This window comes from Microcaecilia unicolor, chromosome 6, assembly GCF_901765095.1.
Source record: "Microcaecilia unicolor chromosome 6, aMicUni1.1, whole genome shotgun sequence".
Classification (NCBI taxonomy): domain Eukaryota; kingdom Metazoa; phylum Chordata; class Amphibia; order Gymnophiona; family Siphonopidae; genus Microcaecilia; species Microcaecilia unicolor.
Window position 1 is genome coordinate 194977284 of NC_044036.1, and position 17064 is coordinate 194994347.

At 48.4% G+C, this 17064-nt stretch overlaps 1 protein-coding gene across 4 annotated transcripts in view; it reads left to right on the top strand.

Annotated features, from left to right (window-relative positions):
• DCAF1 (DDB1 and CUL4 associated factor 1) overlaps window positions 1-17064 on the top strand; it is a 648223-nt gene that overhangs the window by 371094 nt on the left and 260065 nt on the right. For all 4 annotated transcript variants that reach the window (XM_030205586.1, XM_030205587.1, XM_030205589.1 and 1 more), the window contains one exon: window positions 10682-10880. In XM_030205586.1, coding sequence (XP_030061446.1) covers window positions 10682-10880 — 199 coding nt within the window. The remainder of the gene's footprint in view (window positions 1-10681; window positions 10881-17064) is intronic.

The following is a 17064-nucleotide window of genomic DNA, read 5'->3' on the forward strand; positions in this document are numbered from 1 at the left end:
AACAGACGCTTCACATCCACCTGTTCCACTCCACTCATTATTTTATATACCTCTATCATGTCTCCCCTCAGCTGTCTCTTCTCCAAGCTGAAAAGCCCTAGCCTCCTTAGTCTTTCTTCATAGGGAAGTCGTCCCATCTCCGCTATCATTTTAGTCACCCTTTGCTGCACCTTTTCCAATTCCACTATATCTTTCTTGAGATGCAGCGACCAGAATTGAACACAATACTCAAGGTGTGGTCGCACCATGGAGCAATATAACGGCATTATAACATCCTCACACCTGTTTTCCATACCTTTCCTAATAATACCCAACATTCTATTCACTTTCCTAGCCGCAGCAGCACACTGAGCAGAAGGTTTCAGTGTATTACTACTACTACTACTACTACTTAGCATTTCTATAGCGCTGCCAGGGTTACGCAGCGCTGTACAAGTTTAAACACGGGGAGGGACAGTCCCTGCTCAAGAGAGCTTACAATCTAACGGTAACAGACTACGTAGTCAGGGTTTGGGTATTATCGACGACGACACCTAGATCCCTTTCTTGGTCCGTAACTCCTAACATGGAACCACCTCCAGATGTGGGTGTTCTTCCATTGGTAGGGTGGTTTGTGTATGTCAGTGTGTTTGTATTCATTCCGTTTTGTTGGGGTGGACCAAGTGTGTGTGTGCTTCCTATGATGTGGTGTTGGTTGATGTGATGAGAGATGAAATGTTTGATTAGTTGTTGGTGGTATGTTACAATAGGGATGGTGTTTTTGTCTGCGAGAGGGATAAATAATGGTAGTTGAAACAGTGATAGGAAGTATAATGTTAGAATTCCATTACCATTTTCATCTCCACCTCCTCCCATAGGAGGGCATTCCACATATCCACCACCCTGTCCATGAAAAAATACGTCCTGACATTAGTCCTGAGTCTGCCCCCCTTCAAACTCAATTCATGTCCTCTAGTTCTACCGCCTTCCTGTCTCTGCAAAAGGTTCATTTGCGGCTTAATACCTTTCAAATATTTGAAAGTCTGTTTCGTATCACCCCTGTTTCTCCTTTCCTCCAAGGTATACATGTTCATATATAAAGTGAAGAAAAAAGACTTCAGTAGGTGTCTCTCTTCCATACTGAAGTCGTTTTTCTCCACTTTATTTGTTTAGATATTGATTGGATTGGATGACATTCCTTTAGATACAGAACATTATTTCAGAAGTTTTCTTGTGATTTTGAGTTGAGTTCTACAGATTCCTTTGATTAGAGGTAATTGAAATCATCCATTATTTTACTGTTGCCCAAAATGCCAGCTTTCCTAATCTCTAAACATTTCTTCATCTGTCTGTTAGTTCTGTCTCGGCAGATGGTAGAACAACCCTACAAGAATACTGCTTCCCTTCACACGTGGAATTTCTATCCATAATGATTCCACACTGCTATCTTTTTCATGTGGAATGTTTATTTTATTTGACTCTGTTCCCTCTTTAACATATAGCACAATCCCCCTCCAATTTGATCCTCTCTATCATTGTTAGCACTGTGTCCCATTGATTGTCCTCTTTCCACCAAGTCTCTGAGATGCCTTTTATTTCTATCTCATCATTTAGTGCTATATAGTCTAACTGTCTCATCTTATTTTTTAGGCTTCTAGCATTTGCATACAGGCACTTCAAATTGTGTTTTTTCCTTTGATCTACAAGCTGCTTAGAAGTTGAAGGGGTAATGTGCATCCTTTATCCTGCTCTTTCATTAAGCACACCTTGCTTACTTTCAGCATAGTTGAAACTTCTCTTTCCTTGTCATCAAGCAGATGCAGCCATTACAGATGGGTTGTGTCCATCAACCAGCAGAGGGAGATAGAGAGCACACTTTTTTCAGTGCCTCATACCAGCTTGCTCCACTGCCTCTCTTCAGTATTCTCTATCTCCCCTAGCAGAGTGGCTGCAGCTTCTTCGAGCTCCATCTAAAATCTGCCTGGAGGTTGCTCCTGTGCTTTTGCCAGTTGTTAGCAGGGGTGTTGGAGGCTGTAGCAGCTTCACTTTAAAGGCACATAGGTTCACCCTTTCCCTGCCTTACCCATTCCTCTGTGGATGTGGACACATTGCTTAGCTTTCCCTGTCCTTCCCCACCAACAGTGGATGCAGGCACATAGGTTCGCCCTTTCCCTGCCTTTCCCACTCACCTGAGCCTCCGGAGTTCTATTTACCTCTGCTTTCCTCACAACGTTAAGGAAAAAAAAAAAAAGCGCTTAGACGCTGGAACAGAGGTTTTTCCTTGCCCTTTTCTGTGGGACCGGAGCTGTGATACTCGGTCCAGTGAGGTAAGTGTGTTTTCTGACTCCTCTGGGGTGGACCCGTGATTGGGGCGATTTTGGCGCAAACCGCCATTTTGAATTTTACTGCCGTTTTTGGCGATGGCTGCGGAGACAGTAAAGGGCTGTTCCAAGTGTGGCAAGCGCAGATCAGCAGTGGGGCTCTGTAAATCGTGCTGTACAGACGTTAGAGCTGGCCCAAGCATGGTGAGCGATGATTCTTCGCGCTCTGAGCTGGCAGCGGGCGCCATTTTGAATTTACCACATAGCGCAACCTCCGCTGAGACGGAGAGTCCTGAGCCCGGGGGGAGGCCTCGGAGTGAGGCTGATATGGGAGCTACTAGCCCCAGCAGAGATCCGGGTACCCAGGGTGAGTTTTTCTCCCCTGATTTTGTCATTAATGCATAAAGCATACATGCTTAAAAGAGCTCTCCCACAAAGCCCGGCACGGGTCTCTTCTAATGCCCCCCCCCCCCCCCCCCGGTGGATTCTAGCCTGGGTATGCCCTCTGAGGCGTTATTCCCTGATGATTGGCAGAATATGAAGCGCAGAAGGGCTCATTCCCCTTCAGAGAGTGCTGCACCTCCTCCTCCCCCCCCCCCCCCCCCCCCCCGTGGTCGGGCTGCGAGGATTCGGAGGACTCTGGCAGGCCTTCATGGTCTGAGGAGCCAGAGTCTGGTGCAGAAGTGACTCAGGATCTGGACGATCCCTCCGTGGTGAGGATTTTCCACCGTGATGAGCTGCCTGCGCTTATTTCTGATGCCCTGCAGGCTCTCTCTATTGAGGACCTGGCCAGTGGCACAGCCTCCTCTGTGAATCCTAGGATGGCTAGTACCAAAAAGCTTGCTCGAGCCTTTCCTTTGCATGACTCCATCCAAGAGCTTATTTCGGCTCAATGGGCTGACCCCGAGGGACCTTTGAAAGTTTCCAGGGCTATGGGGCAATTGTACCCTCTGAGTGAGGAGCATATGGCTCGCTTTGCTGTGCCTAAAGTGGATGCCCTAGTCATAGCTGTGACGAAGAGAACTACCCACCCGGTTGAAGGAGGTGTTGCCCTGAAGGATATTCAAGACCCTAGACTGGAATCAGCACTTAAACGGTCATTTGAAATTGCAGGTCTCACTATTTGGGCGTCTGCATGCAGTTGTTATGCTGCTAGAGCCTGCCTGGCTTGGTTGCAACAGGCAGTGGAACAGGCCGGTGATGGAGCGGAGCCCTTTTCAGATGTGGCTCCGCGGATGGAGTCGGCCTTGTCCTTTCTTGCTGACGCCCTTTCTGATATTGTCAGAGCTTCGGCTAAACACATGGCAGTAGCAGTGGCGGCTCGCCGTCTTCTTTGGCTACGGCATTTTGCGGCGGACATGGCCTCTAAGGAAAGGTTGGTGAAGTTGCCCTTTCAAGGCCGTCTCCTGTTTGGTGAGGAGTTGGAGAAAATTGTGAAGGGCCTGGGTGAGGCTAAACCCCAGCGCTTGCCCGAAGATAGGCCTCGGCCTTCCTCTAAGGGGTTGGCGATCCACTCCTCTTACAGACCTCGCTTCCGTGAAGCTCGAAGGTACCGCCCGGGGCGTTCTGCTGGGTTCACTTCTGGTGCCCGTTTTCAGCAGAGGAACTCCTTTCGCTCGGACAAACGTTCCACAGCCACTGGCTCAAGGCCTGGAGTTCAGGGGCGACCCTCTCAATGATGGTGCGCCGGCCCTCTCCTCGAGTCCTGTCATCGGAGGATGTCTTTCCCTCTTTACCGAGGAGTGGGCCAACATTTCCTCAGATCAGTGGGTCTTGGACCTGATCAGAGACAGTTACAGAATAGAATTCGACGCCCCTGTAAGAGACGTGTTTGTGGAGTCCTGATGCGGTTCTGCCGCCAAACGGGTGGCGGTAGAGGAGACTTTACAAGGTCTGATTCAGATAGGGGTCGTGTCCCCGGTACCTCCCGCCAAACACGGCTGCGGCCACTACTCCATCTACTTTGTGGTGCCGCAGAAAGGAGGGTCTGTTCGCTCTATTCTGGACTTAAAAGAATTAAACAAGTCCCTGAGAGTGCGGCATTTTCACATGGAAACCCTGCGCTCCGTCATTGCGGCGGTACAGCCAGGAGAGTTTCTCACGTTTCTGGACCTGAAAGAAGCTTACTTGCACATTCCAATTTGGCCCCCGCACCAGAGGTTTCTGAGGTTTGCGGTGATGGGAAAGCATTTCCAGTTCCGGGCCTTGCCTTTTGGCCTCGCCACAGCTCCCCGCACCTTTTCGAAGGTTATGGTGGTAGTAGCTGCCTTTCTAAGGCGAGAGGGTATTCGGGTTCTCCCGTACCTAGACGACTGGCTCATTCGAGCAAACTCTGCTGCAGAGAGTCAGCATGTAACAGCCAGAGTGGTCTCAGTACTTCAATCTCTGGGCTGGGTCGTCAATTTGGCCAAAAGTCACCTGACCCCCTCGCAGTCTCTAGAATATTTGGGGGCCAGGTTCGACACAGCCTCGGGGTATGTGTACGTACCCGAGCAAAGGCGGTGCAAGCTTCAGAATCAGGTCCGTCTGCTCCTGAGGATGCCCCACCCGCGAGCTTGGGACATTGTCCAGATGCTTGGATCGATGACGGCCACCATGGAACTGGTGCCCTGGGCGAGAGCGCACCTGATACCTCTACAGTATGCTGTACTCCAAAGATGGTCTCCAGTATCTCAGGATTACCAGTGCAGACTCTCTTGGCTCCCTGCGGCCCGACTCAGCATGGTGTGGTGGCTTTCAGACAGCATGCTGCGGCGAGGAATGCCGCTGGCGCTCCCCGATTGGTGCCTAGTGGTGACAGATGCCAGTCTGAAAGGCTGGGGCGCACATTGCAAGGGGAAGCATGCCCAGGGTCTATGGACATCCGAGGAGTCGGAGTGGTCCATCAACCGCCTAGAGTTGAAAGCGGTGTTTCAGGCGCTTCTGGCCTTTCAAGTGACCCTGGAAGGATTGGCTGTCAGAGTGATGTCGGACAACACGACAGCAGTGGCCTACATAAATCGACAAGGCGGCACTCAGTGCAGAGCTCTAGCTGCACAGGCCGAAGAAATTTGCCACTGGGCCGAGCTGCATCTACAGTTTCTGTCGGCAGCTCACATTGCAGGTCAGAGCAACGTGCAAGCCGATTATCTAAGCAGGCATCAGATCGATCCAGCAGAGTGGGAACTTGCAGACAAAGTGTTCCTGTAGATATGTGCCAAGTGGGGCAAGCCCGTTATGGATCTAATGGCAGCAGGGTTGGATGCCTTGGCTCAACCCTGGCCTCCGGGCCTACTGAATGGGTTCCCTCCGTGGCCCTTGATAGGGCGAGTGCTCCTGCGGATTTGACTGCATCCAGGAGAAGTGGTTCTCGTTGCCCCGGATTGGCCCAGGAGGCCTTGGTATGCGGACCTCCGACAAATGCTCGTAGAGGATCCCCTTCAGTTACCTCTGGTTCCCAACCTGTTGTCATAGGGTCTGGTGACCATGGAGGACACCGGCCGATTTGGTCTTTTGGCCTGGCGATTGAGAGGCAGAGGCTATTCCAATAAAGTAATTACCACTCTCCTTCAAGCCCGCAAGCGTTCCACTTCCGTGGCTTATGCCAGGATTTGGCGCCAGTTTGAAGTCTGGTGTGCTTCCAGAGAGATCACACCCCTGCGGGCTCCTGTCTCGCCGATTCTGGACTTTTTGCAGGATGGTGTACAAAAAGGCTTGGCCTATAATTCCCTGCGGGTGCAAGTGGCAGCGTTGGCCTCCCTGCGTGGCAAGGTTGAAGGTGTGTCTTTAGCTGCTCATCCGGATGTGGCACGGTTTCTTAGAGGGGTGCTTCGGCTCCGTCCTCCCGTGCGTGCACCTTGTCCAGCTTGGAACCTGGGGCTAGTGCTGAAGGCCCTTCAGGGTGCTCCCTTTGAACCGCTTCGGCGTGCTTCAGAGAAAGATTTGACACTGAAGGCCGTCTTGTTAGTGGCCATTACTTCGGCGAGACGGGTGTCAGAGCTCCAGGCGCTGTCCTGTAGAGACCCTTTTCTGCAGTTTTCAGAGTCCGGGGTCACGGTTCGGATCGTGCCTTCCTTCTTGCCTAAGGTGGTTTCAGCGTTTCACCTAAACCAACCTATTTTCTTGTCCTCCTTTGTCGAGGAGGAGTTTTCAGAATCTTTTGGGCAATTGCACCTGTTGGATGTGCGCAGGACTCTGCTGCAGTATCTGCGAGTTACTAACTCTTTCAGGACCTCTGATCATCTGTTTGTTTTGCTATCAGGTCCTCGCAGAGGGTCTCCAGCGTCTAAAGCCACTATTGCCCGCTGGCTTAAAGAATCTATCTTTTCAGCTTATTTGCTTGCCGGCCAGCCTCCGCCTGATGCCTTTAAGGCGCATTCCACTAGTGGAATGTCCTCTTCTTGGGCTGAAACTGGAGCACTCTCTCTTCAAAAGATTTGTAGTGCAGCAACATGGGCTTCTAAGCTCTCTTTTGCCCGACATTACAGGCTGGATGTGGCTGCCAGGAGGGACGCACATTTTGGAGCGCAAGTGCTGGCGCATGGTGTGGCTTGTTCCCACCCTATCTAGGGATTGCTTTGATACATCCCATCTGTAATGGCTGCATCTGCTTGATGACAAGGAAGGGAAAATTAGGTTCTTACCGTGATAATTTTCTTTCCTTTAGTCATAGCAGATGCAGCCATGATCCCTCCCTGTCTGATGCTATCTGCTGTAAATCTATTTCAGGTTCTGTTCGTGTTACCTGGAGATTCCGTCTTTGGGAGAAAGTCGGAAAACAGTCTTCAGGATTCTTGTTCAATTAAAGGAGGATGACTTAATTCCCTCCAGTTTCATGTTTTGGAGGATGAGTTTATTCCCTCCGGGAGGATGAGTTTATTTCCTCCAGTTATGTCTCAGTGGAGGATGAGTTTATGCCCTCCGGGAGGATGTTTCATTCCCTCCATTCTGAGTTAATGCCCTTTGTTGTAGTGCCATCATTCGCTGTGAGGAAAGCTCATGTTATTCCCATTGCGGTTTGCCATACTGCTTTGGAAGCTTCAAATACTGAAGAGAGGCAGTGGAGCAAGCTGGTATGAGGCACTGAAAAAAGTGTGCTCTCTATCTCCCTCTGCTGGTTGATGGACACAACCCATCTGTAATGGCTGCATCTGCTATGACTAAAGGAAAGAAAATTATCACGGTAAGAACCTAATTTTCCCATTGGGATTCCCTAAATGTCCTGTTTCAATAGTATCCTTCAAGGATACTCCACACCGAATCATGCTCTCCGGGTCGACTGTTGGCTTTCTCCCCCATTCTTGTTTAAAAGCTGCTGTATCTCCTTTTTAAAAGTTAGCACCAACAGCCTGGTTCCATCCCGGTTAAGGTGAAGTCTATCCTTTCAGAACAGTCTCCCCCTTTCCCAGAATGTTGCCCAGTTCCTAACGAGTCTAAATCCCTCATTTTTGCACCATCGTCTCAACAACGCATTGAGACTTTGGAGCTCCGCCTGCCTGCCTTTTGGGTTCTGCGTGTGGAACGGGCAGCATCTCTGAAAATACTACCCTGGAGGATCTGTACTTCAGCTTTCTACCTAAGAGCCTAAATTTGGCTTCCAGAACCTCCCACATGTACCAAGACAGCTAGCTCCTCCCCAGCACTATCTGAGATCCTGTCTAGGTGACGTGCGAGGTCCACCACCTTCGCACCAGGCAGGCCAAGTGACCAGATGATCCTCATGTTCACCAGCCACCCAGCTATCTACAATGATCAAATCACCAACTACAACAGCTTTCGTAACCCTTCCCACCTGGGCTGAAGTTCTCAGAAATATATCCTCGGTGCAAGAGGATAGTGCATCCCCTGGTGGGTAGGTCTTGGCTACTGGAGTGCTTCCTACAGTATGTTACTGTTTCCCTGTAATGATTTAAAAAAAAAAAAAAAAAAAAAAAGGCATATGTGCTGAGATTGAAGTAACTTGAAGTTGACACTGTGCAAATCTTGGTATTGAGCTACTTCATGGTGCCATGGCAATACCAGAAATTGATAGAAAGTGTCGTCAAATGCACATGTGGAGGGCTCTTGAAGCTATAACCTGCTGTTCTGAGATATGACTGACCATCCACAATCCAAGTGATTCTCTCCCTGTGCTAAGAGTTTGGTTCCTACATACTTTCTGAAAGCTGCGATTTTTCTTCAGTACTGCATAAGAATTCCTCAAGTTACATTTGTCTGGTTTCTGAGTAGGAATCAACCTCATAGCACACAGAGAGAATATAGTTAATTTCTTCTTACCAGCAAACTAATAAGGTCCACACCCAAACGCTTCATAACAGACCTTACGTCACACCTAAACTACATGCTACAACATGGACTTTTCCCCAAGGACAAAGGAAATATATTACTTACACCCATACCCAAAGACTTAAAGAAAAAATTAAATGACACAGCCAACTATCGACCAGTAGCATCCATCCCCTTGATAGTAAAACTAATGGAAAGTTTAGTAACCAAACAACTCACCAATTACCTAAACAAATTCACAATACTACATGAATCACAGTCAGGATTTCGATCCAACCATAGTACTGAAACAGTGCTAACTACCCTCATAACCAAATTTAAAGAACTAATTGCAACTGGAAACAATGTGCTACTCCTACAATTTGATATGTCAAGCGCGTTCGACATGGTCAGCCACCAAATACTCCCGAACATCCTACACTACTTCGGGATTGGAGGAAACGTACTAAGATGGTTTAATGGCTTCTTAACAGCAAGGACCTATCAAGTGATTTCAAACTCAAAAACGTCAACACCATGGAAACCTGAATGTGGAGTACCACAAGGATCACCGCTCTCACCAACCCTTTTTAACTTAATGATGACAACTTTAGCCAAATCGCTATCCAGCCAAGGACTCAACCTGTACATCTATGCCGACAATGTCACGATATACATCCCGTTCAAACAAGACATAACCAAAATCACAAATGAAATCACACACAGCCTCCAAATAATGAACTCATGTGCGGACACATTCCAGCTAAAGCTAAACGCAGAAAAAACACAATGTCTCATCCTGCCCTCAAAATACAACACACACAAACCCAATACCATAAACACCCCAGACTACACACTTCTGGTCTCAGCCTGAAAATCCTGGGAGTCACAATTGATCGAAATCTCACACTTGAAGACCATGCAAAAAATACAGCAAAGAAAATGTTCTACTCAATGTGGAAACTTAAAAGAATCAAACCTTTCTTCCCAAGGGAAGTATTCCGCAGCCTAGTACAATCAATGGTGCTAAGTCATCTAGACTACTGCAACGCTATTTATGCCGGATGTAAAGAACAAATCATTAAGAAGCTTCAAACCGCTCAAAACACAGCAGCCAGACTCATATTTGGGAAAGCGAAATACGAAAGCGCCAACCCCCTAAGAGAAGAACTACACTGGCTCCCACTAAAAGAACGAATTGAGTTCAAAGTTTGCACCCTGGTCCACAAAATCGTCTATGGGGAAGCCCCGACCTACATGTCAGACCTTATAGACTTGCCTATTAGGAACGCAAAAAGATCATCACGCACAATCCTCAATCTCCACTATCCTAACTGTAAAGGGCTAAAATATAAATCCACATACATCTGCACGCAGCTATGGAACACACTACCGAAGGTCATAAAAGCAACGCAAGACCTAACCATCTTCCAAAAGCTACTGAAAACAGATCTTTTCAAGAAGGCATACCTTAAACATCCATCTTAAATACTAAATAATGACATTATACACGATCTATACAGATCTGACCTTTTATCACATGACTGCTTAAAACTTAACTCTCTCTCCTTGAATAGTTAATTTACTCTGTCAATTATGAACTTTAACGCAAGACCACACTGTATTTCTCTTACCGGAATTGGCGATCGCCATCACGGTACTATGTAAGCCACATTGAGCCTTCAAATAGGTGGGAAAATGTGGGATAGAAATGCAACAAATAATAATAATAATAATAAACCCTTTCTATTATTGATCAAGCACTACCACTTTAAACCTTACGTCGAATAGGGTCTCTCTAGAGCAGATGACCTAATGTATGTTACAATCCAATTTATTACTCAGGAACCTTCATGTAATACCATAATGTAATCTTCCTTACCATGTACGTATGCACATAGTATATATATATTCCATGATCTGTTCCATATATATCATGTTCCATGTATGTTACCATGTATGTATGCACCTAAACTCAATACCATTTGTAATTCTGTTACCCGGAAATGGCAACCGCCATTACGGCAAATGTAAACCACATTGAGCCTGCAAATTGGTGGGAAAATGTGGGATACAAATGCTACAAATAAATAAATTCATTGATTTTTTTGGGATTAACTTTTCTCCTCCATTTCCAGATTCAGACCAATTTCTGTCTTCCGGGAAGCAAATGAGGATGAAAGTGGCTTCACCTGCTGTGCATTTTCTGCACGTGAGCGCTTCTTAATGCTTGGTACGTGCACAGGACAGCTGAAGCTCTACAATGTGTTCAGCGGGCAGGAGGAGGCAAGTTACCACTGCCACAACTCTGCCATCACACACCTGGAGCCTTCTCGGGTAAGAGCAGTGGCCAAAATTCCAGAGTATGGTACTAGGTTTGGAGAAGGGAGAAGGAAATCCTATCATTGCCAGAACTCTCTCATCACGTACCCGGAATCAGCTAGGAGTAGTAGCCCATTTCCCACAGTATGGTGCCAAGAAGCACCCTACTGCCCTAATGCTGCTCTAGCCTCTTGTACGTGGAGCCATTACTGTTCTACAGATGATGCATCCTGTATTTCTGGAGAACTGTGGGAAGGGGCTATATTTATTTACATTTTTAAAATATATTCTTTGCTTCCTTCCTAATTGGATCATATGGACCTGGTTCCAGAGCGCTACCCCAGGCAAGAAAAAAAAGATGAGATGAAGATGGAAATCTGAGAAAACACACTAAGATCCTGAATTAACACGAGTTTGAAATTTTATGAGCAGTAGCGCCACTCATGCTATTTCAGTTCCTTACAGTATTCACTATTTGTCCAATACATACATATGTACTTTTATTTACCTGTTTTGGATATTTTCCTCCAAAGCCTAGAGGAGTGTGAACCCCACCACAGCTGCACTTGCAGATTATTTCCAACATATCTTTTTGGTTTGTGCCTTGACTGATACTGGGGCTGATTCGTGTGGACAGGAATTGTCCTAGTAGTTAGAACAATGAGCTGAGAACCTGAGTTCTAATCCCATTTCTGCCACTGACACCCCTAGTGACCTTCTGGAAGTGGCTTGATCTCCTAGCTCTCCAGAGCAGGTTCATAATGTACCTGAATACTTATCACCACTGTATAGCATGTATATGTCTAGTAGTGTTATAAAAATAAATATTCTAAAGTAATTCTAAATTGCTTCACAAGTTTAATCATGTTTTATAGTGAACAGTTTGAGCTAAATTTCTGAAAAGACTTTTAATTTGCATCCATTATCTTTTGTATCTGTACCAGAAATCTCCAAAATAAACCCTTTTCCTTCCCTCATAGAAAACTACAATTCTCCGAGGATAAGCAGGCTGCTTGTTCTCACTGATGGGTCGGCGGCCCAGGAACGGAGATTTTTTTCCAGCAAAATTCAACAAACTTTGTGACAGCTTCTGGAGTGCAGGACAGACGCACTGCGCATGCGCGGCCATCTTCCCGCCCGCACGCGTCTGTTACCACCTCAGTTTTTCTTTTTCCGCAGAAGAGAGTGGCTGCGTGTCGGTCTCTCTCCCTCAGGCCCAGAGAAAGACTTTGGTGTTTTCGCGCTCTTCTTTGCGCTTTCTTTTTGTTTTACGTCGCCTATGTCTTTCTTTTTTCCAGTTAAAAAAAAAATTTCCTTATATTCCTAGTTTTTCCCCCTTTATCGGTTCTCCTTTTTGTGCCCCTCTGTTGGTACAATCGAGCCTTTTGATTTCGCCGCCGCGATTTTTCTGCTCATGTCATCGAAGCCTCCCAGCGGCTTCAAGAAGTGTGCTCGGTGCCAGCGGTCGATCTCAGGCACTGACCCGCACGCTTGGTGCATCTAGTGCCTTGGGCCCGATCATCGCCCAGACGCCTGTAAGTTGTGTATCTGAGCTTGAAAAAGCGGACACAGGCGTCGAGAAGAGCTCTTTGGGACCATCTTTTCGGAGCTTCGACTAATTCCTCGGCGTCGACATCGGGAGCGCAGGTAATGGCTATCCAGACTTCACCACTAGCTGGGAGTAGTGAGCCGTTGAGTGGGTCTCCACCTGTCTCGAGGGCTTCTGCTGTGCAGGCCCATCGGGACCGACCGCTGTCGGACCCGACCCAGAGGAGGCGTGTGGATTCCACGTCCTCGTCAGTACCGAGGAGTGCTGGTGACGTGCTTCAAACAAAGGCGGAAGCATCGTCATCAGTCTCCTTCGAGACACGGTACCGGGAGCTCCGGGCGTTGAAGGATTCGGCATCCGAGAAGCGTCGACGCCGGGAGGAGCACTCACCCTCCATACTAGAGGTGTCGGTGTGTAGATCTTCGGACAGCCCAGTACCGCTTCCCAGGCCTCCACAGATTCTGACGCCAACTTCTGCACCGGCCCTACAGCCTTCCTCGACAGCGGCTCTAGACGTGTGCATCCAAGCCCTTCTTCCAGGTCTCCTGGAAGGGCTGCTGCATTAGTCTGTCTAGGTACCGGGGGTGCTTGCGCCCTCGGTACCGTCAATGGAAGCGGCAGCTGGCTCTGTGGTGCGGTCCCCGATGCCGGTACCGCTTGCGGCATTGGCCTCAGTTGCTACCCAGGTCGATTCGACGTCGCTGGAGGGAACTTCATCACCGCTGGCATGGAAGTCGACTTCTCGGCATCACCATAGAGGACAGCGTTCGTCGGCGTCGAGACGGGCCCGATTTCGGACTGCAGTTAGAGAACTGTTGTCCGATACCGAGGAGGATGCCTCGTGGGATGAAGGGAAAGACCCCAGGTATTTCTCTTCTGAGGAGTCTTGTGGTCTTCCTTCTGATCCTACTCCTTCACCTGAGAGGAAGCTTTCTCCGAGGACAAGCAGGCTCCATATTCTTATGTGTGGGTCGTCGTCCACAATGGCTCAGGAGACCGGAACTTTTCTTTAGAAAAATCTAGAAGTTTGTAGAGTGCTCGCCTGCGCGGGCCTGAGCGCACCGCGCATGCACGAGCCACTTCCCGCCCGCGACGCGAGTGTTACTGAACTAGTTTCTTTTCTTCCACACTTGAGGAGAGTTGGTTTTCTGTTGCTCTCCTTTGTTTGGCTCAGGAGATCGTGTTTTTTTGCGTTTTACGCGCCCCTTTTCTTCTTTTTTTCTTCTTCTTTCATGTTCGAAATTTTTTAAAAAAAGTTTATTTTCCTCTATTTCTAGTTTTCTTTCTTCCCACTTCAAAGTTTCCTTTCTTTTTCCGTTTGTTGCCGCTCGGCCGCATTTTCCCCCTTTTTTTATTGTGCCTTTTCCTTTGGCACAATAGAGCCGTTTAATTTTGCGGATGCTATTTTTCTGCCCGTCATCAAGGACTCCCAGCGGCTTCAAACTGTACTCGCTGCAACCGGATCATCTCGAGTACCGACCCCCACGCTTGGTGCCTTCAGTGTCTTGGGCCTGATCATCTTCCGGCTGCTTGTAAGCTGTGCAAGTTGATGAAAAAGAGGACCCAGGTAGCTCGAGAGGCTCAGCGTGAGCAGCTTTTTCCAGATCGGTCCAATCCTTCGACGTCTGCATCGACATCGGTACCGAGGTCGGCGGCATTGAGAGTCCAGGTAATGGCTGCCGAGAGACCACTTGCTGGGAGCAGCGAGGCATCGAGTGGGTCTCCAGCCGTCTCGAGACCGACCGTTCTCAGACCCGGACCCGAGGAGGCGTGAGGATTCCACGTCCTCCTCGGTACCGAGGAGTGTCGATGATGGTCGTCGAGCGAAGGCTAAGAAGCATCGCTATCGCTCTCCTTCTCCTTCCAGACACGGTACCGAGAGCTCCGGGGAGCTGAAGGAGTCGGCACCTGAGAAGCGTCGCCGCCGGGAGGACCGCTCACCCTCCATTCAGGAGGTGCCGATGCATCGGTCGTCCGGTAGCCTAGTACAGGCTCTCGATCCCCCTCAGATTCTGGCACCAACTCCTGCACCGGCCCCATAGCCTTTTTCGATGGCAGGTCTAGATGAGTGTCTCCGGGCCATTCTTCCAGAAATTCTGGAAGGGCTGCTCCGTCCATCTGCTTTGGTACCGGGGGTACTTGCACCTCCCGTACTGCTGAGACGGCGTCTGGCTCATCTCCTGTGAGGAGGTTACCGCCCGGGTTGACTCGATGTTGGTGGAGGAAGCTTCGCCGGAGTCCAGGCAGGGGTCGACTTCTCGACATCCTCCACGAGGACGTCGATCCTCGAAGTCAAGACAGGCTCAAGTTCGGTCTGCTCTTCGAGAGCTTCTGTCCGATACAAAGAGGAGCATTCATGGGGAGAGGAGGAAGATCCCAGGTATTTTTCGGAAGAAGACTCCCAAGGGCTTCCTTCTGATCCTACTCCGCCTATTGAAGTTAGACAATCTCCACCTGAGAGTCTTACTTTTTCATCTTTTGTGCGGGAAATGTCTAAGGACATTCCATTTCCCATGGAGGCTGTGGATGAGCACAGGGCTGAGATGTTCAAAGTCCTGGATTATCCTTCTTCGCCTGCAGAGGTTGCTATGGCCCCCCTGCACAATACACTCAGGGAAGTGATGTTGCGGAATTGGTCTTGCCCTCTCTCTGATTCAGTTGTCAACAAGAAGTCCCACCGTACCTTCAGAGTATATTCTGGTGGATCATCCTCCATCCCTGCCCACTCTCATTTGGAGTTCCTCAGGGATCTGTCCTTGGCCCCCTTCTTTTTTCCATTTACACTTCTTCCCTGGGCTCTCTAATCTCATCTCACGGTTTCCAGTACCATCTTTATGCTGATGACACTCAGCTCTACCTCTCCACACCTGACATTACTGCTGAAACCCAGGCCAAAGTTTCAGCCTGCTTGACCGACATAGCTGCCTGGATGTCACACCGCCACCTGAAACTGAACATGGCCAAAACTGAGCTTATTGTCTTTCCCCCCCAAGCCCACCTTGCCCCTCCCCCCATTCTCTATTTCAGTAGATGGCACCCTCATCCTCCCTGTCTCATCTGCTCGCAACCTAGGAGTCATCTTTGATTCCTCCCTCTCCTTTTCCGCTAACATCCAGCACACGGCCAAAACCTGTCGCTTCTTTGTCTACTACTACACTCAAGCTTCCAGTAGATCAATTTGAAATTCAAAAACACAGTTCCACACTACCTGTGTAAATTCTATACAAAAATACAGGACCCAATGATCTGCAACTTTCTTTGGCAAAAGCCAGCAATTAAAGTGGAGAAAAAACGGGGGAATTCAGTAACACCACCCAGCCAGCCCAAAGACAACGGGCTATAAGGCACGAGCCCGGCGCAGAATCATATAACCCCCGAAAAAAACTCCACACAATTAAATGTCCAAAGGTATCAGAAAAAAAGATCTACCTAATGAATAGATCTAACTTATCCAAATAAACAAGCAGCAGATCATTGCCTGTTTCAACAAAAAGAAGGAGATCACAGAGAATGTCTGTATATAAAAAAAGACTACACTGCTTTACAATATGTTGCTGTGCTGAGCCACCGGTTACTTAACTCCCAACGTAATGGTGTCGCTTGCTCAATCAGTAGCTCAATCTTAACCCAACAGGGAAATCCCCGTTTCGCTGTCGCTGCTTCAGGGGTTTCATACATTTGTAAAGTCTCCACATCCGTCCTCATCTGCTCGCACTCCAAAATATCCGCACATTGTTGAAACAGGCAATGATCTGCTGCTTGTTTATTTGGATCAGTTAGACAGTTAGATCTATTCATGAGGTAGATCTTTTTTTCTGATACCTTTGGACATTTAATTGTGTGGAGCTTTTTCGGGGGTTATATGATGCTGCGCCGGGCTCATGCCTTATAGCCTGTTGTCTCTGCTTCTTTGTCTACAACATTTGCAAAATTCGCCCCTTCCTCTCTGAATATGCTACCAGAACCCTTACCAAACCCTTGTCACCTCTTGCTTGGATTATTGCAATTTGCTTCTCACTGGTCTTCTGCTCAGCCATCTCCTCTCCAGTCTGTCCAAAATTCTGCAGCACGACTTATTTTCCACCAAAATCGTTTTATCCACACTAGCCCACTCCTCAAGTCACTTCACTGGCTCCCTGTCCGCTTCCGCGTACAGTTCAAACTTCTCTTACTGACCTTTAAATGCATCCATTCTGCAGCCCCCCATTACCTCTCCTCTCTCCCTACATTCCTCCCCGTGAACTCCGCTCGCTGGACAAATCTCTCTTGTCGTCCCCCTTCTCCACGGCTAATTCCAGGCTTTGTTCCTTTTCCCTCGCGGCACCTTATGCCTGGAATGGACTTCTTGAGCCTCTACGCATAGCTCCATCTCTACCTGTTTTCAAATCTATGCTGAAAACCCACCTTTTCACCATTGCTTTTGGCTCCTAACCACTACTCAAATTCCCCTATCCTTGTTCCTTCTCATCCAGTACTTTCCTCGCCCTTTTTTTTTTTTTTTTTTGTTACATTTGTACCCCGCGCTTTCCCACTCATGGCAGGCTCAATGCGGCTTACATGGGGCAATGGAGGGTTACGTGACTTGCCCAGAGTCACAGGGAGCTGCCTGTGCCGGGAATCGAACTCAGTTCCCCAGGACCAAAGTCCACC